Source organism: Lissotriton vulgaris, chromosome 1_1 (assembly GCF_964263255.1).
Source record: "Lissotriton vulgaris chromosome 1_1, aLisVul1.2, whole genome shotgun sequence".
In the NCBI taxonomy this organism is placed as follows: domain Eukaryota; kingdom Metazoa; phylum Chordata; class Amphibia; order Caudata; family Salamandridae; genus Lissotriton; species Lissotriton vulgaris.
In genome coordinates this window covers 1,492,058,561-1,492,083,910 of record NC_141685.1, presented here as the reverse complement: position 1 = coordinate 1,492,083,910, position 25,350 = coordinate 1,492,058,561, and the positions used below count along the sequence as shown (strand labels likewise).

The 25,350-nt window shown below is 41.4% G+C and overlaps 1 protein-coding gene across 3 annotated transcripts in view; it reads right to left on the bottom strand.

Annotated features, from left to right (window-relative positions):
* PLXNB2 (plexin B2) overlaps positions 1-25,350 on the bottom strand; it is a 629,238-nt gene that overhangs the window by 262,637 nt on the left and 341,251 nt on the right. For all 3 annotated transcript variants that reach the window (XM_086967392.1, XM_086967395.1, XM_086967394.1), the window contains 5 exons: positions 22,942-24,079; positions 16,153-16,341; positions 14,909-15,031; positions 9,756-9,856; positions 8,495-8,621 (listed from right to left, as the gene is read on the bottom strand). In XM_086967392.1, coding sequence (XP_086823518.1) covers positions 8,495-8,621; positions 9,756-9,856; positions 14,909-15,031; positions 16,153-16,341; positions 22,942-24,079 — 1,678 coding nt within the window. The remainder of the gene's footprint in view (positions 1-8,494; positions 8,622-9,755; positions 9,857-14,908; positions 15,032-16,152; positions 16,342-22,941; positions 24,080-25,350) is intronic.

Below are 25,350 nucleotides of genomic sequence, written 5' to 3'. Positions count from 1 at the left end.
CTGTTTGTTGCTCCTGTATCAGTACCGAAGCTTTTGGTTCCGAAAGGTGCCTTTGCTTTCGATTGTCAGTGTTCGGTGTTTTCGGCACCGAGGATTTCCTAGATTCCGATTTTTTCGGTATCGAGTGAGTCTTCGACGTCGAAGCATGTTTCGGTTTCGACATGGAATGTTTCGATGCCGAGCTTTCCCTTGCATGAAGCTTCGATGTCTAAGTCGATGTCGACCGTCTCTCGGATCCGACATGGTGGGAGCCCGTGAGTTTCGGTTTCAGTTTCGGTTTCGTTGCCGGGCCCGAAGGCGGGGCGTCGGAAACTTTTTTCTGCGGTTTGACCGGGCTCGAAGGCGGGGTCGTTACCGCACGAGGTCGGTTTTTTGGTAAGGGGACGTCGTCACTCACGGTTTGTTGCACGTCGAGTTCCTCGACATCCGACTCGTCCCCTTCCGACCCCGACTGGTCCTCATGATCCTCTTCTTCATTGAGGTGTTGGTCTTCGAACAGCTCCGGGATCGCCTCCGACTGCATTCTGGAAACCTCGTGTCTTCGAGCTCCATTGATAGAGGAAACCTCCAATCCTAACCCTCCCCCCTCCTCCCCCCACCCTCACCCTCACTGTTATATGCGCGAGTATCCTTACTGTACAGTTACATACTTGAGGCTCCCACCCAGGGGCTGATCCTCTTCCCCTTGATCTCCTCTAAAGGGGCTGATCTTGCATGCTTGGATACTGCCATAGCGGTGCAGTCCCCTGCATTGCTGTTAGTGAACTGGTGGCGATTGGGTGTCCAGGCACCGTCAGTGCATCCCTCTCACTGTTAGCTGGTCTTAGTCGTGAATGCGTTCCTCTGAAACTTTCCCAGACCTGAAGCGCATCCATTGCCTCTGCTGTTTCACTGTCCCCTAACTTTGTGTTTATTTTTTTGTCACTTTCTTTCTCAAGAAAAAGTCTTTCCTTCTCCATCGATCCAGTGCTTCATCCCATGCACACAGACCCAGTGGCGGAACAGACGATTATATGAGGCAGTGTCTGATGGCATCACGGGAGGACCAGGAGCCAAATGGTCAACGTTGAAAAAAAAAGAAAAAAACATTAAAAGGGATAACATTCCTGGCCCAACTACTAGATGGAGGAATAATGCATAACATGTGAATCCAAAAATGATTCACGCCGCAAAACAGAATTATGGGAACATTATTTCACCAATTAACCAACTGCAGTTTATCAGTGGCATCCTCTCATTGCCTCATCAGTACTGCTTTGCCTCCATTCACCACAGAGCAAGGCAGACAGCAGCTACTGTTGAAGTGAAAGCTTACGGGTATGCACTCGAGAAAAAGTGCAAGGTTAAACATAGGTAGGTACATTTTTGCTATTTGCCTGGCTAAATGGTTACACGCTCATTCGAAGGCTCTTGGCAAAAGTTAAGTGAGCACAGTGTCTACAACACACTTCACATTCATTATCGGATGAAAAATTAGCCTGGACTTGGCGTTTTTCCAGCACAACAACTTCCAGGTATTACCTAAAAGTATGTATGAAAGGTGGAAAATGTAGATTCACCGGCCAGTCAGGCAGGAGGTGCTTGTTATCACCTATTCTGCAATGAAGATCTTTTAACCACCTGTTAAAACAGCTAAGAGGGTAATCCTATAATACGGTTTAACCGGCGGGTTTGACCAACTGTAACTCTTGCTCGAATAGTTTAAATATTTAAAAGTGGGGGCTAGCTGGGCTCTGAAGAACATGAGATGGCCTGGGGCTCTGGCATACCTCCTCGATCCAGAGACCCTGGTTGAGGATGGTGCTTGGATTTCAGATGGGAGAGGGCTATGAGATGTACAGCAACCAGAGGCATCTTGCTGAAGTCTACCCCTTTTGGTGCCTTCCCGCTTGCAACAACCAAGGAACCTACAAGAGACAAAGATTTACTAAGAGGGAGATGGTCATGCTCTTGGACCACTGCATGAGAGTGAATGTCCCTGGTGGGTTGCCTGTGAGGAAACTGCCGAAGTATTAATAAGCAGGACAGGGGCCACAGTGTGATCCACAGTTAAATGGATCAAATAGCACACGTTAAGAGGTGGAGGCGGCGTGCAGCATGGCTTTGGTGGGGAGGAGGAATGAAGCCCAGGGAGCCGGTGGTGGCCTGGGTGCAGGTGCAACTGTCGCCACTGAAGCATTGCTGGCCTTAGACACAATCGTCTCTTCCACACAGAACTTCACTACAGCACTAGGGCGGGGCCCTGGGGAAAAATATGAAACATACCCTCCAAAAAAAGGATCCGGCAGTAAGCATAAGGTGAGGTCTGACTTTCTTCCCTAGATAGCTACACCAAGAACATTAGATGGTGGACACAGTTGAGGAGAGTACGGGTGGGACATTTCGGAAGTGAAACACTGAATTTATTAACCTTAAGGGATTTATAGACAACCACCAGGGACAATAAAGAAAAATTAACCTCTCTCTGGTCAAACTTAACAGCAAATATATACAACTGAATGGACTAGTCAGGAAAATGTGCACAATAATTCGCTAGCTGGAAACCTCTGGTGGAACTGTTAGAGGACAGCAAGCAGCAGAAGCATTTTAAAGAGCTTGGTGCCAGTGCCATAATCTGGATGGAGCCTCAAGTTGAATGACTGGAATACCAGTCATGTACAGCCAGCACATGCCTCCTGGGGTACCAAAGCACCTTGCAGGAGTGGCAGTCCTAACTATCATGATCCAGAGTTATTTTAAAAGCAGAGTTTCCCCTTTGCTGAACATACCCCAAGATGTATGGTGAGAAAAGCGCACAAAGTGTACTGATGACAGCAAAGACTCCAGAGGCACCATTATTGTGAAACTAGGAACTACGTAAGAGAGCGCATCTTCAGAGTCATCCACCCATCAAAGGGAAGCCTATTTTTATATTTCTAGATCATAGCAGATCCACTTACAAAACAGATACCAAAAATTGCAAGTCATTGAAAAAGAACTGCTGCAACTGGGTATCGAACTGGGAATCGAAGTTGTCCCTTTGGCATCCTGCTAAGACTCAAGAGGGTGTATGCCAGGTTTTTACCCACTTTGAGGCAGTGAAACTTTTTGGAAGCAAAAGGAAAATTAGTAAATGATATATGTGCCAAGAACTATGAAAGCTTGTAAGATTTCTGTGTGGGTGCTTCTGGGTCATGCAGGAAGATGTACCTGCAAATTTGTTAAGGCTTGGAGCGGAACGGTGGAGAAGTGTTCCTTGTTTCAAGTCTTCGTATGTTTTAGAAACGGAGACGGTAACCCCTTTTTCTTTATTCCACTCTACCTCCACCAAAAAACCCTTACCTTTCTTTCTCATTATAGGGGCAAAAAGTGGGGTAGAGTATTCATGAATTTAGATGTTAAACTAATGGTAGATTTTTCTATACTTTGATATCTTCTTGTGGTTGAATCATGTGTTTAAATGACCAGTCTATACCCCTTGCTGTGTGTCAATCATTCCTTGCAGAGGGCATCATTTCCCTAGATTACAAAGAATATACCTGCTGACACACAAAGATGAATCCAGCAAACAGAACAGATAACTGCTCAATTGGGCAATGGTGAGATTTGTTCACATTCATTCAGAGTACTCAATTTTACTGACACTAGAAAACCAGCTAAACAGAGCACACCAATTAAATTTAAACTGATGATGCAAATAAAAAAATGTTTCATTGTCCCTTGGAAGGTTGGCGCACAATACAAACGTATGTAACTAATTAAATCTTTACACACCAGTACATACACTTCGGGCATAATGAACCCTCTTACAACCCTGGCTGCTGTAGGTGTGAGGGGAGAAGGGGGTGAGTGGACCTGCAAGAATGAGAGTCTGTCTTGTGTGCAAGGGAGGAGGTGTGTAGGTTCCTGGGTGGAAAGTGATTGATATGGGAGGAGAGCCATGACCAGCCTGATTACTTTACATAATGCAGAAAGTGCAGGATCTGTCTGAAATACTCCAATACATAGTGAAGATCCCCAAAGCAGGATAAAGACATTCTCCTGAGATGTCCAAATAGGTTACTGTCAATCTCAATTAAAACTTACAAGAAGGTCTAAAACGTTCCAGTGAATGTTCTTTGCATGTCGATGCATGCGACCAAAATAAAAAATAAGGCTGCAGAAGGGGTACTGTACATGCAGCATAGGCCAACCGTCGACCTGTGGGCACTGAAGGGGCTTTGTTCAGAAAACATGTATTTTAAAAAATTCATTCTTAATGCTCTTGTACAATATAACCGAAGGCCATGTCCTGTGGGTGGTGCAGGCAGAGCTACGAGGCACATTGTATGGCAAGGTCCATGACTGGTGGTCAGGATACCCAAGGCATGGTCTAGAGTCTAGCCTGGCAACTACAGTTAACCCCTTCCATGCTGGTGACGAACCCCAGCCGTCACGCTCTGCGGCGCTCGTGTGCTGATGACGGCTGGGGTTCGTCACGGCCCCGCTCTGTTCTTTTGTTTACCGCACAGCGGCGGAAACGGCCCAGCATGGAAGGGGTTAATAAGGGTAATGCACATGGGCATGGTCAGAGACTCTGGCTTCTGTGCAATAGATGTAAAGCATGACCTGAGTCCATGCTCTGTTTCTAACATAGCATTTGTTCAGTTCAGTTATGGAACCTCTCACCACCTTACTACAAGCATCCAATGTACTCTTTCACATGTACGCAGATGACACCCAACTATATCTCAAATTACAATCCCCCAATGACATTTCACTCCTGAACTCAACGATCAGAAACACCCAATCATGCCTTGCCAATAATCATCTCAAACTCAATGCTCTGAAAACAGAGTTCCTCCTGATCTCACCTCCCGCGAAGATCTCTACCACTCAAACTTGGCTTAAACAGCTAACTGCACTCAATGTCCAGCCCACCTTAGTGGATTCAGCAAAATCTCTAGGCATAACTCTCGACTCCAATCTCAACATGCAGCAACATATCAGCAAGGCTACTAAAGGAGCGAACTTCCAAATCAACACCCTGAGGAAACTTAAACCCTTCCTGCCAGCCAAAGACTTCCAAACTGCAGTACAAGCACTAGTAATCCCGCGCATTGAATACGGCAGCATCGCCCTCTGCGGTCTCCCGCTAACGACTACTGCACCCTTAAGAGCTTCTCTAAACGCTGCAGCGAGACTCATCACGGGGTCAAAAAAACACTCACATATCTCCCCTGACTTGAAATCCTTGAACTGGCTGCCATTTGAAGCCAGAATACATCTGAAAATAGCCTGCATGACACACAAGGCTGTACACCTGAGCTCCCCCGGATACCTCACTCAGAAGCTGTCTATCTCGGGCGGCTCTAGAAACACTAGAGGCTCAAACAATCTTCTGCTAAAACCTCGAAGATTCCGGAAGGGAAAAACCTATAAACGCTCTTTCTCAGGAATGGCACCCAGGATCTGGAACTCACTCCCTCCTGAAATCAGGCTCATCTCCTCCTTCACACTTTTTAAGAAAGAAGTAAAAGCTATCCTCATGGCTAAATACACTTGACCTATTAATGTTGAGCTGTAAAGATTCTGCACCGATTTTTTTTATTATTCTGTTCGATTCCTATGACTATGTGTTTTACCTGTACTACTGGCTTACCTGACTATCTGTGCACACATTTATCTGTAATATTTACTTTTTTTGTTGTATCGCTTCTACTTTATTCCTTAATGACCTGTTTTTCATTCTCTTCTTGTTATCCCCTGCATTGTAAAGTGCTCTGATATCTGCAAAGATCTTGTTCGCGCTATATAAAACTTTCAAAATAAAAAAATAAAAAAAATAAAAATTTGTAAAGGTTCACAATAGGGGTTTCTCTGCATTATTTAAGAAAGGTTTATTGGTACCCTCCTCAATGGTACTTGTTTTAAGCGAACTTGGGAAGATGACTGGCTGAGTGGACGTGTTAGGATTCAGTCCCCAGTCCTCTTTTGATGACCATATCTTCGCTGTCACATGACACGCCAGTTGTATAAAAGGGAGTCCTACCATAGTGTCGTTGCTTGTTATTGCTAACCTGTGGGTTCCCGCTATCTTGGTTCCTGTGATTCTTGATGGCTGTTGCTGATTCTCACGGGCTCATGAGAATGGTTGGAGTATTGCCTTTTTTTCCTTCCCCTTGCCTTGAGTCCCGCTGCTGTTACCTACTTGTTCCCTCCCTCTTGTTCCCTAGTTTCCCCTTCCCGTGTCCTTGTAGGTAGTTAGTTAGTTTACTTTTCTTGTTTCTGTTTCCCCCGTCTCTTGTTAGAAATTCGCCAACGACATCCAGGGGCTCCTGTTTGTCAGACACCTTTTGGTGTCTTTTTTCTTTTGTACCCGAGACGTTGTAAGTCCAAAAAGTAACGGACGCTAGGCGTTCGCGTTGTATACACGTCTTGTGGTAACCGTTCCGCCTTGTTATGGGCGGATCTGACGTTTGAGCTGTATCCCGGCTGGGATTGCCTTTCGGTCATTTCCCGAGAGACGAGTTGTTATCGTTTCTCAACACCATAGCTTATCCCCCTCACATTCCTTTTTGAGGCACAGGGGTTTTTTGTTCATGCACGTTATTTTGGCATGTTTTTTACCCTGTGAATCCCTTCACGCCCAAACCAAACACCCGAATAACTAGTCTTGTTTTATGCAAGATAAAACCCCTCGGAGCAAACCCTGCATTTGTTTCTGGTAAGTGCATGTGTGGTGAACTGCTGGATATGGTCATTTGTTACAGAGGTAGGATTGGGGACTGAAAGTTATTGTGAGGTGTATCTTTTTGTTTCCCTGTCTATGCAGGTGCGGAAGCGAGGAGGAGGGTGTTATTTTTGATCTACGCTCTACAGGGGTGGAAGGTTTGGTGCCTTTGTTTGTATTCCACCCCCTTTTCTGGGTCATCGGTTTACTCGTCTGTACCATCTAGTGAGTGACCGGTGAGTCGGGGAAGTGGTTGGGACACGCCTCGTTCCTGCAGTGTATGGGTTGGGCAGGAGCCTAACAGGACGCATCAGGATTGAAATCCTTGACCACGGGGTTCATAAACAGATCCACGCATGGGATACATTAGTCCCCTTAGCCATGTTTAGATTTCTGCAGGCCATGGACAGAGGACAAGCTCGGTGTGGTACATGCAGTGCACTGGCTTGGGAGATGTATTTTGGGTTTAGTAGGTAGAAGTCAAAGTTTATCATTACAACTCCAAAGACAGTCAATGAAAAAAAGAGGCTATGATGGTTATCTAATTACACAACATGCATTAACTAAAACAAGCTTGCATATTCTATGCGAGGTTCATTTATGGGACATAAAGGTTATTACACACAAACTACTGAATTTCTTTAGTTAGGAGTACAGATGCACTACAACATGTTAGACTGTTCACACACATCCTGCACAACAGAATGTGTGTGGCTCCTTTGTCAATGCCAGATAACGTTATGGGTCTTTTGTTATGTGCAGATACACAGGCTGCTAGACATTGGAATGAAGCGGTGCAGCAGTAAATGAGGGCTGTGTCCGGATGCTGTAAAGCATCGGGGGGTTGAGGGTGTACTTTTTGGGGGACGGAGCGGAAGCCTGGGTTTTGAGGAGTGCCTGAGGATATTGTTTGTGTGCAGTGTGGCTGCGTGAGGGGCACACTTCTGAAGACTACTAAAAAAGAACAAATCAGAAAGCGGTTTACTAAAGAGCGACAACATAAGCCCCCAAACAGAATGAGACTTTGGGGATAATCAATAGAGTCCTTAAATACAAATTATAATGCATGTGGAAACAATCTTCCACATGCACTACTTCCGTGCTTCAGAAGGCTGCGGATAACAAAATGATAATTAGGGTGCCAACTGTTTATTTACTGAAAAATAATTTACATTAAACACCAATATATTTGCCAAGTTAATGTATTCTGAAAATTTGTTAGCAACTAACCTACAGGCAAGGAAAAAAAGATCTTAGTTTGACAACTTTATGAATTGCACATATGATTATAATTTGTATTTGCCTTGAGGCAATTTAAAGCGTTCATTGAATTGCCTTAGCTGCCTTCATTATGCAAAAGAATTCTGCTAATACGATTAAACATTTGGTCTACCGAGTTATTATTTTCAACTGCTGACTTGTAAGCACATTTTCCTGCAACCTAGGGTAACACAATGAAAAATGTACCCATTAGCATTTAAACCTGTGGCATTATTAGATGATTTAAAGAGTTTATAAATGATTTGGTGCAATAGACTACATGCTGATAGGATAGAGACCAGTATCATTCATTGTCTCTTTAGTGAAGATGCAATACCTGAATAAGAAAACGGTCCTTTCACACTGTATGTCAAATATCACGCAGACTTATTATGGTATCAATACCTTTATGCAAAGGGGACACAGTGTTGCTAAATATTGCCTTGTGGGGTATATTGCATTAAAACACGCCTACTTCTCTAGCAGAGTTCCAAATCCCTATTAAAAAAACTTTACAAGTTAGAAGAACAAATCTTTTCATACCCGCTCAAGTTTGTTGCGGCTCATGCTTGTTGGATTGTAACCTATGATCTTCATGCATGTGTTACCCGGACTCCATAGCCAGTGGTTGTTCTCATTGGCTCTGGCACATTGATTCCTCCTTGTGCACCTAAAAATAGAACATTGGTTACTTAAAGTTGACATCTCAACTTTAGTACAGTAATAGGGGGGAAAGCATGAACTAAACATTCTCATCCCCACCTTGTGCCAAGAGGTCTGCTCTAAAAAAAATCCCCTCAACATTCGTTGATGCAACCCATTTTTGTCTAATAATGTTCAAGGTGCCAATATTAAAAACATAGATCAGTGTACTCTACCCTTGCTCATCTGAATCAGGTGATTTATTTTCTCTGTCCTTACTTAAGTCCATCCAGATACGAGAGACTTTGAGACATTAAGCCTAAATTCGCTACAACTTTCGAAAAGCCTAAGTGCACTCATTTGAAGTACTTAAGAAGAGGGGTGGGGAAAGGGGGGGGGGGGAACAATAGGGAAAGAGAAGCGTTCCTGTATTTGTATTGAAGTTTCGGTTAACCATCAGTTTAAAAAACCTGATCAAGCCATACAATCCTTTGCCTCAGACATATCGGTAGATCCTTTGCTTTATACTGCTGTGGCACACACAACCACGGAATCATCACAATCGCTTAAGGATGAAAGGTAGGTCTTTCAGCTGAATGAAGCCAGAACTCATACACTCCGCTGGGCCAGCAACCATTTTTTTTTGTTTTGCTAATGCTTTTCAGTATAGACAGCAAGCACTGGCAAAGTCAAAAGGTTGGATAACATTTCAAAGGAGAGACCCAACAGCTTTCGTCAATATTTATTATTCATTCTTACTGAACGTTATTTATAATAAACTTACTTTCCAAACATTTGCCATTCATTTCCTGCTCTGTTACAGGAACAAACGCTGACCTTTATTGCTCCCATCTGCTGTAGTTTTCTGGGGGTGCCCACACATTGTTTCTTCTTCACATTTCTGGTTTATAAGGCCAGTGTTCAATATTTCAGAGCGAGTTTCTACTGATGATAGCGATAACTGAACTCACACCAACTGATTAAGCTTTCCTAAAGCCTATTATTATAGATTTACAAACCCATAAAGCACATGTTGCACAATTTTGAAATCAGAATTGCAACACTCGAACATGCCAAACAATTACATTGTTTACTTTAGAGAAACAGTCCAGTTCCAGATCATAAAAGCATCATCAAAGAACAAGAAGCAGTGATGACTTACTTTCCTTCAACTACACACCAGCCGCAGTAAGGATCCTTCGACTCAATGCACTGCTTGCAGTCTGAGAAATGACCGCAGTCTTGGACTGGGATTCGATACACCTAAATAAAAAGAAACCGTGTTTCAAACAAGAAAACCAGCAATCCTTTTTTTTTCTTTACATCTAGTCCTCCTTATGAGAGTAAAGTACATTATAATCGTTTAACAGGACATAACAAGCATCTATTTACCACGCATCTAAAGAACATAAAAGTATCAGGAAAAAACACTTCGGGAAACCAGGAGATCTACACTTCAGGAAACCAGGAGATCTACACTTATTGAGGGTCTCAAGTTTTCCTTAAGATGCTCACTTTCATCAGATAAAGCATGACAGTATGCGTGTGATTTCAAAGAGCAGTCTCCCAACTGGGGACACATGTAAAGTAGTTAATTATTAGGGGGTTTGAATAATTTATCTTTGGTATCGCTGATCGATCTCACCTAACTTCAGTTTGCCACATAGGCTGTCAAATTATGTTGAGCAGATTTAGAGGCAGACGATAATCCGCTTTCATTAAATGTTTTTAGAAAACCACTTGTACCTTTCCAAGGAGTCATCGGAATACACATTCAGGTCTTTATAGATTCAACAGGCTAGTCTTTTTTCATCAAATCTAGTGGTGACAAAGGAAGGTGCTAGGAAAATTAGGGTAGTATGGTAAACATTTAAGTTTTAAGAGCGAAGGGGTTTTGGGGTGGGATAGCCAAAGGATCAAAGAATGTGCATCTTTAAGTAAATAGCACAGAGCAAGCCATACCTGTAGGTAATCCAAACATCCAGGGACAAGAATAAAGACTTCTCTCAGTTACATAATTAAAAGGAAAAAAGTGAACCAAAACTAATCGCACTGGTCAACGTGAGTTTGTAGATGTTTTGCAGTTATATATTACTAGGTTTCTGAGACGAAAGATATTTGGACACAGACTAATCTTAGTGATTTATCTGAACCATCATGTAGTGGTTACTTTGCATGGTTGACCATATTAGCTGAGGAAATAGAAAACAGGGTTGTTCCTTTGATGGTATGAAAACGCCTGAAAATGAGCTTTTTTATGGAGGCTCAAACATTGGCAGTGCTTTGCTACAAATTTGAAATGAATACACGAATCTTTGCAGGGAGTCGGTGTAGAAGTTCTAAAATTGTGAGTCTCACCAGACACTATCAATGAAAATCTGAGTTCATCATTCATTTTTTCTTGATATTCCGAATGTCACAGTGGAATGGGTGGATCTGTAAGACATTTCCATAGCAGAAGAAAGTTTCCAAAACTCTGAATTAACTAAAGGCTACTTTGCCAGAGTGTTTTCAAGTCAATAGTCGTAGGAAATTTTTTTGCAAAACGGGTGCTCTACCACCAGGCTTACTGGCTCACCAGCCAGCTATCAATTTGGCCAGTGCACTTGTTCAAGCTATGCTGAACAGTTGTCTCAATGAAAACTAGGGTGTTGTTTCGTCCTTTTAAAAAGCAAACAGGAGTTTTTGTCAATAAGACGGTTCTTCAGGAAGGGAGCGTGAACGTTAATCCTCACTGACCGAGGAAGCAGAACTTGTGTTATTTATACATACGGCAGAATAAAGAGGTAGGAGGACAGTGTCCATTCAACAGTCTTGCTGAGGCGCCATCCGTGTGTGGCATCTCTATCTAGGACCCAGGAAGATGGATGCAGTTGTCATTTGGGATAACAAAGGGGCCACCTTGCACGGTGCTAGGCAGCAAAACAACTGACTAGTCACCGCAGGCAAGTAGTAAAACTACGCCCATCTGGGCCTCCAGCTTCCCCAAACTCATTGGAAAAGAGCACTCTGAGAGAAAGGATAAGACACTCTAAGCTTTATAGCCGAAGCTGTAGGATGGTACGTGTTTGGTTTTGGTGAATGTAGCCATGATTTCATATGACAAATTCTGTGTTGTTTGAAAACAAATTACGAGTCATTTGGTAACAGTGTGATGGAGGGGGAGGTTTAGTTACTTTCCGCATTTATATCTTACAGGCAAATCATGTTTTTTGGGAATTTTTCTGATGCACATTTTTGGGAGATTTTTGATATGAGCACAATAAGGGTACTTCCGTTGCAGTCTAATTTTTGAGGCTTTTAATTGGGATTTTAGAAAGCTTTAGTGAGGCAATCAAGGAGATGAAAAATTAAATGCAATTCCAAATGTTTGTGGGATCATCTCATAACTATGTAAATAAAGTTCCCTGATAAACAGTCGTCAACAAAGCCCTATTTTTGTGACTGTTTCTAAGATTTTCTGATGAGAAGCTAATGTTCAACTAAGAAGACACTCAAACCACGTTAAAGTGTCTTTAGATCATAAAGGTCGAGGATTGCTTACTGTTGGCATTTTGTCAATTTCTACTAAAGTCCTTTCCCACGGTCTCTAAAACGTAACCCGTTTCAAAGCATTTGGCTTACATTGAACTATAACTGGCCAATTTTGCATCTTTAATACAAAACATATTTGCGGTTAGCTTGTGATACCCACTCCACTACCCTCTGCCTTAAGTGTCTTTGAAATCTAATCTCTTTTCAACAGTAAACTGGGCTAGAACTCCTTCATGATTAGAACATTACTGTCCTTTTTCCCCATTAAATTTTTAGGGTTATTCTCCAAATTGCCCACAGAGTATCATGAGCAAACAAAATCCGTTCTAATCAATCCTCTGTACAAGTACTGCGTTAAAATTAAACCACTTTGCTCCTGTTTTCGAAATAAGAAAAGTTTCACAACTATTTGAATTGTACAGCCATTCAAAAGTGTCTTAACACTGTAGGAGGCAAGAAGATAGCTGAGAGGTGGTGCGGCTACGCATCATTGATAAACAGTTGTTGGAATGTTACTAAAGGGCTCAGACCGACTGGTTGTCAACGATAACAATTCGATCGACATGTTGCGAACCAATTGACAATTAACTATTTTGAACAACATGTTTTTGTTTTGTGAATAAAAAATGTATTTGTATGTGGCAAGTTACAACCTCCAAAAGATGCAAGGCACATTGGACCTTTCAAGATTCCAACTGTGACAATGAGGTAAAAAGACAGATTCCTGCAGAGGATGCATGCGTCCAATGAGCTATCAAAACCACTTTAGAATGAGAGTAAAGCCTTCTTTTTTTTCAGTCTGTACTTGACTACTCAGTGACAACTCCATCCTGTTACCAACTTCACCTTACATGCCTGCCCTTTATAGCATGGATATATCTATCTATCTATCTATCTATCTCTATATCTATCTATCTATCTCTATATCTATCTATCTATCTCTATATCTATCTATCTATCTCTATATCTATCTATCTATCTCTATATCTATCTATCTATCTCTATATCTATCTATCTATCTCTATATCTATCTATCTATCTCTATCTCTATCTCTATATCTATCTATCTATCTCTATATCTATCTATCTATCTCTATCTCTCTATCTCTATATCTATCTATCTATCTCTATCTCTATCTATCTATCTCTATATCTATCTATCTATCTCTATATCTATCTATCTATCTCTATATCTATCTATCTATCTCTATATCTATCTATCTATCTCTATCTCTATCTCTATCTCTATCTCTATCTCTATATCTATCTCTATATCTATCTCTATATCTATCTCTATATCTATCTCTATATCTATCTCTATATCTATATCTATCTCTATATCTATCTCTATATCTATCTCTATATCTATCTCTATATCTATCTCTATATCTATCTCTATATCTATATATCTATATATCTATATATATATATATATACATACATATATATATATATATATATATATATATATATCGTGTAGATCCCACCTAAACACACAATTTAGCACAAGTATTTTATTTGTGAATCAAGAGCATTGCATCTTGGAAACCTGCTTCACTGCTGCCCCGGGTGCGTTATGGTTGTGTTGGTATGGCCTCTGGCTCCTCAGATTGTATTAAAGTATCCTGGCAGAATGATGTGGTTTCCTTGGGCAGAGTAGTACAGCTATGCCCTTTGAAGTTCATCCATGTAGAGAGCAAGAGTAGGACTGCTGACTTGAATGCAAGCTCTTCTCACCCATTGCGGTCAAGATGTGTGCCCGCTATCAGCAACCTTCTCAGAATCAACACCCTCTTCTTTATCGAATAAGTGAGCATACCTAATTGTACCTCCAAATTAAGAGACCAAAGGACCAGAAATGATTAATCATCTGGGTTTCCCCGAGTGAATCAATGTTCCTGCTGATGGGCTTGAAGCCCCAATAGTTAAAGTTGATGTTCCTCTTCACAAATTTTTCCTCCAATCTCATCCAGCGCAAGAACATTTCCAAGGGTGGTAGCAGTGCCCCCTTTGCCGTTTTACTTCTCACACATCAGCAAATCTCACTGTCCATGTTTCTCCATTTACCAACTGAAATTAAGTTCCTGACTACTCAGAAAATAATTTTAGTCTGGTGTGTTGAAACTAACTCCTGGGGCGATTACATGTTTATGGGAATCTGACTGCCCAGTCCCGCTATAGCCCAAAACAGATTGTAGACTAGTCTTGGTACTGGGGCCACTTCCCAGCCACAGTGTATTGATCCCAGTGGCATCCCAAATACAACTTAGAAATAAATGCATAGCACAAAAATCCAGCCACACATTTATAGCAACATACTGTATAGGTCACGATTATTGGTAGTACCTTCAACAATCTCAAACATCTTGTGGGCACTTGTGATACTAAAGCTTATAGCAATTAACTCATTGACCTCCATTTTCAGAACAGACCCCTGCCACTGGAAGTCTTCTCGGGCACATCCGGTAACCTCTTTCACTCATCCTACTACCAGTTAGTCCAACCAACTGCATCTGTAAGCCCAACAGAGATAATACCGGAGACTCTTGGCAACTATATCATAGTATGGTCATAGGAATGCTGTTGGCATGTTTGTTTTGGTTGACCGACCAATGTTGTAAAAACAAACATGATCCCTATGAAGTGAATATACCGGTCAAATGTTTGAGCGAGCTAAATAAAGTGTAAAACCAAAATCTATTTGTTGAAAATATGCAGAGGTGAGCATCACACATTTCTTTGTAGCTTTTGAACTAAAACTACAAGACAATATCACTGTACCTTTTTTTTAGTCATCACATACAGATGGTCGTTTGTAGCATCAAGTACAAGCTCATTCCTTACTGGAGCAATTGCGTCAAAATCTATTGCCTTGTACTCATTTGGTGTTTCAGACAAGAATGCCTACAGAAAAGACAAACGATCATCGTTATAAGTGCATTCATAATTATATTAAAACTAAAAGAACTTGAGGAATAAAATAACACATCTTGCCTGCTGAGGAACATCACCGGTTAAAGCAAAGCATTTAATTACAACTCAAAGTATGCTCACTGGAAATAGAGCTCTACAGTTATCATACAATTTCCAATAAGTGCATGCAGAAATTATGTACTGTGCTGCATGACTGACCGATCAAGTGGATTGTTGCTTCAGCCGTGCAAATTTGTTGGGAAGTATTTGGAAAAACACTCACACAAACGCCTTAATTATCTGTACAGCTTGCTATCTACGACCCTCTCAACTTTTTGCCCAAAGTAGAAATTAGTTCACAATATCTCAAAAGGGTTTATTCTTTGTAGTTACTCACAAGCAACAGGATTAAAATATATACGGCTTGTGTATCTTGCACAGATTCTGGGTTTGCGATATGAATTAATCTATTAATGTCTGAAGGAAGAATATGTTTGAGGTAAATTAAAATGGAAATGTTAGTAGCACCATGTTGTATATTTTATAAGGCTCCTTTCAAAGTAATTCACATGTTCCTTCATATGTTTAACTACCATTGCCTAATGGAGCGCCCCTTCTACGGGAAGGTGATATTTTATTTAGAATGTGTGTCAAAAGGGTAAACGAAATAAATAAGTTTAATTTAGCGTTGCTGAACACATGCATCTTGTAAAGTAATCAAGTCAATCCCAGGAAAGAAAGCCAGCAATGCTACATTCTCCGAGACACAACTTAAAACAAAATAAAACATCTGGAAACAAGTCTCCCATTATAGTCTCGCTCAAGAGAAGATATGTTCTAATGGCTTAAATGCTGATTTAGTAACCTGGGGCCCTAGATTTGAAACCCGACCTCCGCACCAAACTGTCAATTTTGTGATGCTGAGAAAATCATTTAATCTTCCTGTGCCTATAAATGAAATGATGTGAAATGTGACATTGCGTAATTCAAAACTTAAATCCTCAGGTGATGCAAACAATCTTGCACCATCTCCCAACACCCCCACAAATATACAGCGCTCCATTGCGCACCCCAGCTGCACAAGAACAAAGTACACACATGCCAAGATTTACCTTAACAATAGCACCATTTGAGGTACCCAAAAAAGCTACTGTGTGTCCATTCTCCACAGCGACTGCGACTGTAGTGTAAATAGTGCTGGTGCTGCTCAACAAAGGACTCACGACCACTCCATCTTGGCTTTCGAGAGGGTACGGCAGATGTTCAGAACCACATGGGTACACTGAGGCTGCATCAGGCTTCTTGAAGAAGAAAAAAAAACAAGAGAACAGCACATATTAGTCAGAAGCCTGTAAATTGTACCACCCGAGAGTGTCAATTTAATACCAAGGCATTAGTTTAACATTGTATCATTAAATATTTTTTTTCTTTTTTCCGGGTTTTGTTTCAGTTGCAATCAAGTTTGGTTGCACCCAGTATCTATAGTGGATATCCTAACTGCTTGCCACCCTTGCAAGTCTGAATATTTGCAGGTTAAACCTCTAATGATCGAAAAGGTGTTATGTTCTGCAATTTTTATTTAAATAGGTGTCCAAACTTTTAGACGAGGAGATTGCAAAATTCGAACGAAAATGTTTATAAACTTGAGGATTAGGCTCTGAAATGGTTTACTTCACACTTAATGTTGAATTATGGTGTATTAACCCTTTCGATGCTGATGAGCTCAGCTCGTCATCACCCACGGGCGTCATGTGCTGATGATGAGCTGAGCTCGTCATGGTGCCACTAAAATGGCAATTTCTAGCACAGGGGGGGGGAAACGCCCAGCAGCCATGTGGTTAAGGAATGAATTAGTAGAAGCATCAATAAAATTATACAGATTGCAGCTTTTTGACAAAACATCTTTTATGCTAAAAATAATAAAATTCAACCTGCAAATTCAAGTCGCACAAAGCTTTCAGCACTCTACTTGAAGCAAATATCCAATGTCCACTCTGGCAAATACCTCCGCTTCGTGGAAAGCTGTACTAGCTTTATTTGAGTTAAAGCCAGTATTTTAGAAAAAGACTGGAAACCCACTACTTTAAAATCTCTAATTGCAAGGGAGATTATATCACAAGCAATACTGAAAAGACAACTCCTCTCTGCAATTAAATGTCACAATTGTTACAGTTACTCTTCATAGGCGCGAGTCCAAGGCATCAGACCCAAGCCTGGATTTGGCCATTTTTACAATCTTTCTCTTGAGCTAGTAGAGGCAGTAGGCTGAAGGCCTAGAGCAAAGATCTCTTTCTTTGCTTAGCATATTAAAAACTGTAACCTAACAGAAAGGTGCAAATACAGAGAAACAGATGCCAAGTTTGTTAACCGCATGCGCGCTAGCCAGCTCGTCATCCGCGCAGCGCAGTTAACGCCCATGACGAGCTGGCTTTGTCATCCGCATCGAAGGGGTTAATAGGACTTAGGTCTCTGTAAAGCCACTTAAACTGCTCTTATTGATGTCCGAGAAAAGCTGAAGAGGGAGGTAGGCTATGGCTCACTATGTTTCTCCTTTAGATAAATTAGAATACTGCATGTCTGTATGAGGTCATACGAGGCAGATGTTGCGCTAGCCAACTGTGTGGTACCACCTGGTCACCTTTTATTGCCACCCCTTTTGAACATCCATTTGCAACTCTAATACAGGCAATCAACAGGAGGACTAATGAACAGCCAGCCACATCAGAATAGGACATTGTCAAAAGGGAGTGCAAAGGTTTATTCCTCAATCTACAAATGTAGATGAACCAAGCCAAAATCTTGATAATTATGAGCAACCATGACAGCTACTACAAGGATATAGATAGCTGTTTAGCACCGAGTAGGTTAGAGATCCCTTAATGTTTCAGAAACACAGACAAAACTACACATTACTAACAGCAACTTCTACTAAACAATTGATTTCCAAATTATACCGGGTGACAACGGAGGCGGCCACACATACAGGGTCAGATTAGCTGGGCGTGGGGAATGGAAATGAGGACGTTTTGCTGAGCACAAACCGGGATGGTGATCTCCAGCATCCACTTGTGCATCATTAATTCTAAGTTTATACAGCTGGCTTATTACACCTTGGTTTTTAAAGGGAAACTACTACCTGCAATCCATTTAGGATTCGACCAGCAACATTTTTTGGGAGGTTTAACAGAAGTGTGCTGAATAGTTGCCAAACTGGATTGCAGAGAGATACTTGCTATTGATCAATGCTGTAGGTTGTTTAATATTCAGGTAAAATATGTATCAAGATAATCCACACCAATTTTATTTTTATTAACTTTGAAGTGATGTCCAATTACATCAATTGTACCAAACTCTGGGCTGTTCCTATGTACTTACATGGGTTCCTGCTAATAACACTGCTAAAAGTAGAACTGTGCTATTTAGCCTGTTTCCGAATGACTTACAAGTATATTTGATAAATCTAAAACATTACCAAAAAATAAAATGACAAACGTCCCCATGTTATAATCTGCAGATAAAGGTAGTTCTAAAGTTACCTAAACCTTTAAGGTGTTTGACAGTCTTCGAGAATGTTTTACACAAAAGGAGTTGACCATAAATGAGGCTAAGATCAATCTAATGACAGAAAGGAGTAGAGCCAGGTTAAAATGTATATATACAATTATGGTTGAACTCTGGAGCTAGTGACATAATTTAGGGTTACCAATAAAAGTACTTGGAACCAACTCAAAAGTACACCTCTACCACACACATGTACCAAATCCCGGAAATAATGAACATTTTCAGAAAAGCTATAGAAGGACTTCCTTAAAAGTTGTGAAGGACACCTATAAATCTCACGGGGTATCTACTGTACCAAATAGAAGTTAATTGTGAGTCCATCAACAAAAGGAAAATACAAATTGATGAAAATCCCTGTTTTATGGATTTCAGTCTGTTGGGTGCCAGGAGACTACACAAGCAGTTGAGAATTGAAACAGAAGCCAATACAATTAAAAGCATTGTTTTGCTAAAACCAGTACTGCACTAGACAGAATTATGGTTAAAAAGGCCAGCGTTTGTGTGTGAACTTGTCCTAACCGATCTACTGAAGCTGAGAAAGGTAACCAAGTTATGACAAGTGCTACATATCAAACATGCATTGCTAAAGCAAATAGGTCTCGCCTATGCAAGAGCTTTTGGCAATGTGTTTTAGTCATTCTGTACACCAGTGTGGCAGCTGCTCAGCATGGCTAAAAGTTGATGGGGTCGATTGGGCCAGATTGGAATGGGGCTAGATTGACCTAGATTGATTGGTGTAGAGGTGGAGTAGTTCGGAGTGGGGTAGATTGGGATGGAGCAGTTTAGATAGGTGTAGTGTAGATCGGGGTAGAGTGGAGTGGGATATATTGGGGAAAAGAGGAGTGAGGTGGAGTGAGGTAGGCTGGAGTGAGGTAGGCTGGAGTGGGGTAGACTGGGTGGATTATAGTAGGGTAGAATGTAGTGGGGTGGAATGTAGTGGGTAGATAGGAATAGAGATGATTGGGGCAAAGTGGAGTATATTAGGGTAGAATGGAGTCGGGCAGACTGGAGTGGGGTCAGGCAGACTGGAGTGGGATAGAGTGGAGTGGATTATAGTAGGATATAATGGAATGAGTGGGGGTTGATTGGGGTAGTTTGGAATGGGGTAGATTGGGGTGGAGTGGGGTAGATCACAATGGTTTGGGGTAGGTTGGAGTGGGGTATATTGAAGTGGAGTACATCAGCTAGTCTGGGGTGAAGTGGAGTAGACTTGGGTGGAGTAGGGTAGACTGGACTGGGGTGGAGTGCAGTGGATTGGGTAGACCAGATTGGAGTGGGGTAGACATAAGTGGAGAGGAGTAGATTAGGGTGGAGTGGGGTAGAGTAAAATGGGGCAGAGTAGAGTGGGGTAGAATGGAGTGGGATAGAACGGGTGGATTATGTTAGGGTGGATTGGAGTGAAGAGAGGTAAATCGCAGTGGGGTACATTGGAAGGAGGTAGGAATGGGGTAGTTTGGATGGGGTAGATTGCGATAGAGTGGATTGTAGCAGGAGTTGGATAGAGGGGTGTGGGATAGATCAGGATGGGTAGATTGAGTGGGGAAGATTACGCTATGGCAGGGAAGACTGGTGTAGATTGGAGTGGGGCGGATTGGATGGGGTAAATTGGAGTAGGTAGTTTGGGGTGGAATGGGGTAGGATAGATTGGAGTGGGTTAGAACAGATTGGACTGTGGCAGATTTGGGTGGCATGTGGTTCATTTAAGCGGTGTGGGGTAGGTCGGGTGGAATGGAGTGTAGTAGATTGGTTTGGAGTGAGCAGATTAGAGTAGGGTGCAGTGGAGGGAGATGGATGAGAGGGGGAGATGGATGGATGAGAGGGGGAGATGGATGGATGAGTGGGGGAGGTGGATGGATGAGTGGGGGAGATGGATGGATGAGTGGGGGAGATGGATGAGTGGGGGAGGTGGATGAGTGGGGGAGGTGGATGAGTGGGGGAGGTGGATGAGTGGGGGAGGTGGATGAGTGGGGGAGGTGGATGAGTGGAGGAGATGGATGAGTGGAGGAGATGGATGAGTGGGGGAGATGGATGAGTGGGGGAGATTGGGTTAGATTATGTGGAGTAGATTGGGGTAGAGTGGAGTGGGGTAGAGTGGAGTAGATTGGGGTGTAGTGAAGTGGGATAGATTGGAGTAGGGCAGATTGGGGTGGAGTGGAGTTTGATAGAGTGGAGTGAGATGAGGGGGTGGGGTTGAGTGGGGCAGATTGTAGAGAGGCATATTGGATCATAGTGGAGTAGACTAAGGTAGATTGGAGTGGAGTAGATTGGGTTGGCGTGGAGTAGATTGGGTTAGCGTGGAGTAGATTGGGTTAGCGTGGAGTAGATTGGGTTAGCGTGGAGTAGAATGGGTTAGTGTGGAGTAGATTGAGTTAGCGTTGAGTAGATTGGGTTAGAGGAGTATATTGGGGTATATTGGGTGGGGTGGGTAAATTGTAGGGGGGCAGATTGTAGAGGGGCAGATTGTAGAGAGGCAGATTGGATTGCAGTGGAGTAAATTGGAGTCCAGTGGATTGGGTTACAGTGGGGACAGATTGGGTAGGGTAGATGGTGTGAGTAAATTGGGATGGGGTAGATTGGAGTGTCTTAGAATTAAGTGTTGTGGCATAGAGTGGAGAAGCATAGTCTGGAAGCGCACTGCCATTACAGATAACACTGTTTCAATTTAAATTACCATTACATTTGCACCGAAATACGGTTTTACTACACACAAACTAGGTGTGCGCAAATGTCACCACCTAGTGTATTGAGGTGTTTTGATGGCATTCAAATATTTGTTTCCACTTTTCAGAATTACAAAAAGAATGAGCTAAGTGTATTCTAATTTTGATATATTCTGAAACATCAGCAGTCTTTTTGTGTTTTAGAAAAAGAAAAACCTTCCATGGATACTCAACAGGATAGTCACAAATTCTCACTTTCGAGAGAGAAAGAAAAGTAAAAATCAAGCTCTCTCAGACAAGAGAGCTTGACATTTGACCACCGTCTCTGAACACACAGCAATACTTAAGCAGTACTTAAAAGTCTCTCCTTGATGTTATAGGCATGGAAAGGTATAGAAACAACTGGTATGACTTCTGTTGAAGAAATCTTAATAGGCTGTGGCGAACTCTGGGAGAACCCAAGTAAACTAAATTCGGAAAGCAGTAGAGTTATCAAGGCAGACTGTTGGCAGATAAAAGCAAAACATTAACAGTGCCAGAGAAGGTTTCCAGCTAGGGTACTTAAGAGTGATGAGACAAAAGGGCGGGAGCCCTACCGTGATATGATCCCACAAGAGGTTCAATATTCCATGTATCAAAACTTAGGCTGAGAATCTTACTAATAGGAGTCCGTGCTCTTGAAATATGGAAGGATTGGAGACCATGTACTCTTTCTGCTCCTTTGCACAAAATCTAGAGCACTACCAAGGTAAATACTACACCCCAAGTTTAAGCAACTTGAGGTCCAGTCTAGTAGAGTAGATAGCTGAAACTTTCCTCACTAACATAACATTATCTTACTTTCTGAAGGAGCCTATATTGTTGCAGAATGGCATTGTGCAAGGAATGAATACAACAGGAAATGCCTCATGCTAACACTCTATTAACTCCTAATCCTACCAGTTGCTTTTATTTTTTGTATGGTTTAGATTTTTATTGCTTTAACTTTGTCAATATTTGTGTGAGTGCACGCTCATTTATAAACTCGATTGTATTGCCTTTTCAGTGAAAGAAAATAACATTTGAGAAAATTAGAAAGTCTGCTAATGGGTGGACTGTGTAAAAGTAATAAAAACAAGAATGAAATTGGCTATTTCACAAGCCAAGGTACACTATGGTGAGGTCCGGACATTTTAAAGCAGGGGGTAATGCGAGAGGAAACAGTGAAGCGAATATTGAATTTTAGGTAATACCGAAGTCCAAGAACGTTTAGGGAGTCTTCTGTCCCAAGAATATATTTTCCCTTTGCTTTCAATATAGAAATAAGGAACAATACAATTTATTTGACAAATATGGAACCAAGCATGCAGCACTGTTTGTTCTCAACATCAAAAGGCATTCAACCAACATAATAGTTATATCAAACATTGGATATCCGGAGTCAGATTTATAGACATATATGATTTAGGAGGATATACCCCAGAAAAAATGTGTTTGACATAGGTTCTAGTAATCTTGAACAACATTTATGCTTTTCTCCGCGCACCTTAAAATGCTCTTGAAATTTGCTCATATGTAATTTGTGAACAAGGTCAAATGGATATAAAGACAATTGGGTCTAACAACTGATTTTGCATCACACCCCTTAAACTCCAAAACCTTCTTCAGTGGTCGGAATATATGTTATTAACACATACTTACATCTTTGGCACAGGTGATCTCCATGCCGTATGGTTTGTAAAAAACTGGCTTTTTATCAGGAAGCAAAGGTTTCTCCTTAGTGTAACAATTGTGCCGATTCACCTCAAGCTTTTCGTTGATCTGCTGCAATGAAAACGCGCACAGTGCAGATCGCGCTTGCGCTGGGTTCTTGTTGATTTCCTTGTATACAGCAAAAACTACTTTGTCTTCGGATGTTAGAGCTTTGCTGCCATACTGCCCAGACTTGGTCATAATCCCTGCAAGCTCTTCTCCAGGATTTGTGACATAGACTGAGTGGCAGACATTGTATTTGTTAGTTTTTCCTTCACATTCAAGGTACATCTCTATATAAGATTGATAATCTACATCGGTTTTGCAAAGGCGTGCAATTAGTGTTCGATTCCTATTTGTAATTTTATCCAGTCGACTGTAGATAAAAAACACATGATTGCCATCTTCAAAGACTTTAACAAACTGCTGGTAATTATTAGACATTGATTCCGGCTTAAAAACAGATGAATCCGTAAAAGTTTCGAAAATATCTTTTCCATCATGTAGGTAGAGTAGTCGAGTGCTTACGATTATTCCATTGTCATAGGGTCCATTCCCCTTTCCAACAAACAATAGGCTGTAATTCTTCAAATCTCTGTTCAAAACTGTGACCAAACCTACTGTCGAAATCTTTTCATCATTACTAGCAACAAAGGACTTCTCTCCACCACCATCCTCATAGTAGATAACACGTGATATGTTATCCATTCTTCTCAGAGCACAAATTCCCTTGAAGAGACTGCCACACACAACAACACTCTTATTTAATTTGTCTAGCAAAAGCAGCTTATTGTGGTTATCCATCAGGACAGGTGTACATTGAGTCTCGTCAATCGGGGGAGTGCATGCCTTATTATCCTTTCGTGGTCCAGTTTCCACTTCAACCTGTTCCTGCAGGTCTTGCGAAAGCTGATACAGCCTATTTACTGCTCCTACATACACTATGCCAGTATCCTTGTCAAATGTCAACCGGTTCAATTCAGTTTCACTGATGAATTGATTGATCTCTCCTTTCGCCTCACAGACCAGAAAAAAGCCATGGATAATGCCAAGTGCCCAAATCCAGAAAGCCATTTCTTTCAAGTACCTACAAGACAAAAAATATATATAATTTTTTTAATGCATGTAAATGGCATCAAGTGATTTGTAGTCTCGACAATAACCTTTCCTTTATTTCGGTATTCTTAGGTGTGCACTGTCCTACAAAGAAGCAACCACCATAATCAATCAATTGCAGTGAGACTTTAAAATTACTTTCTAAAATGTTTCTACCAATGTGTTGGCTGCCCTAGGACGAGCCAAAACACAGGACATTTCATTATGTATACCCTTGTCTGCAGTGGATTTCTTCCTCTAATAAACACGTCAATACCCAAAAACATCCCCCCAAAGTTTATAAAATGGCGGCAAGTATGCTGTATTCAACAAAACAAAATCACAAACATTTGCTTGGTTTAACTTCTATGTATATCAAAATTGAAAAGCCCGAGTTCAAAACGAGAATGTGTGCACTTTCAGAACTCATAAGATTATATTTGGAGAAAAATGGTTGGATTTCATATTTTAAGTACATAATAGTGGGACAAATCGTGCAAAACAGGGATGATACAAAAATTATCTTGGTGCCAAGGGCATTGCTGCTATGGTCTTTATGCATTACCCATGTAAAGGAATCCCAAAGCTTTTTTTTATATTACTGCGGGCATCACTACCTGAGGTAGGGAGGTGATCACTGCTAGTTATCTTGCAAAGGAAGGCCGCTAATGTAATTCTGCCTGATGTAGTCACGATAGTAGGACGGGATAATTTTCATTAAACACTGTAAGCTCTTACAATTAGAGACCCCTGTTTTCAACCATTGACCGACGGTCTTATTCATACAACATACTCACCAATAGATCTTTTAGATTCAGTATGATTTATGTTGACTAATAATTTTAAGGCTATGAACTGTGGCTCTACAAAAGCAGCTGGTTTATTCCCTAATCTTTATAAACAAAACAAAAGCTGAATTACTAATTACTGCATGATCTATATTAAAAAGTTTTACACTAAATAAAAGCAAGTGCGAAGATGCTGTATGGTACCAAGTACAAAGTTAGGCAGGCCCATTAAGAATTTCTACAACTTGTAATTCCTCCAAGACGCTTATCTGCCTAAGTCTCCAAGTACAGACAGTAACTGTCAGCATGACAATACATGATTCTTGATTACAATGTGTAGGCTAGTGGGGGATTTGCACATTCACAGAAGGTGAATCGCTAAGGACAATGCTGCTAAACGCTACCCTCCCGCAGTAATCGGAGTATTTTGCAAGTCAATGAATGAGCACACTTCGCCGCCTGCTGCCATAGAAGT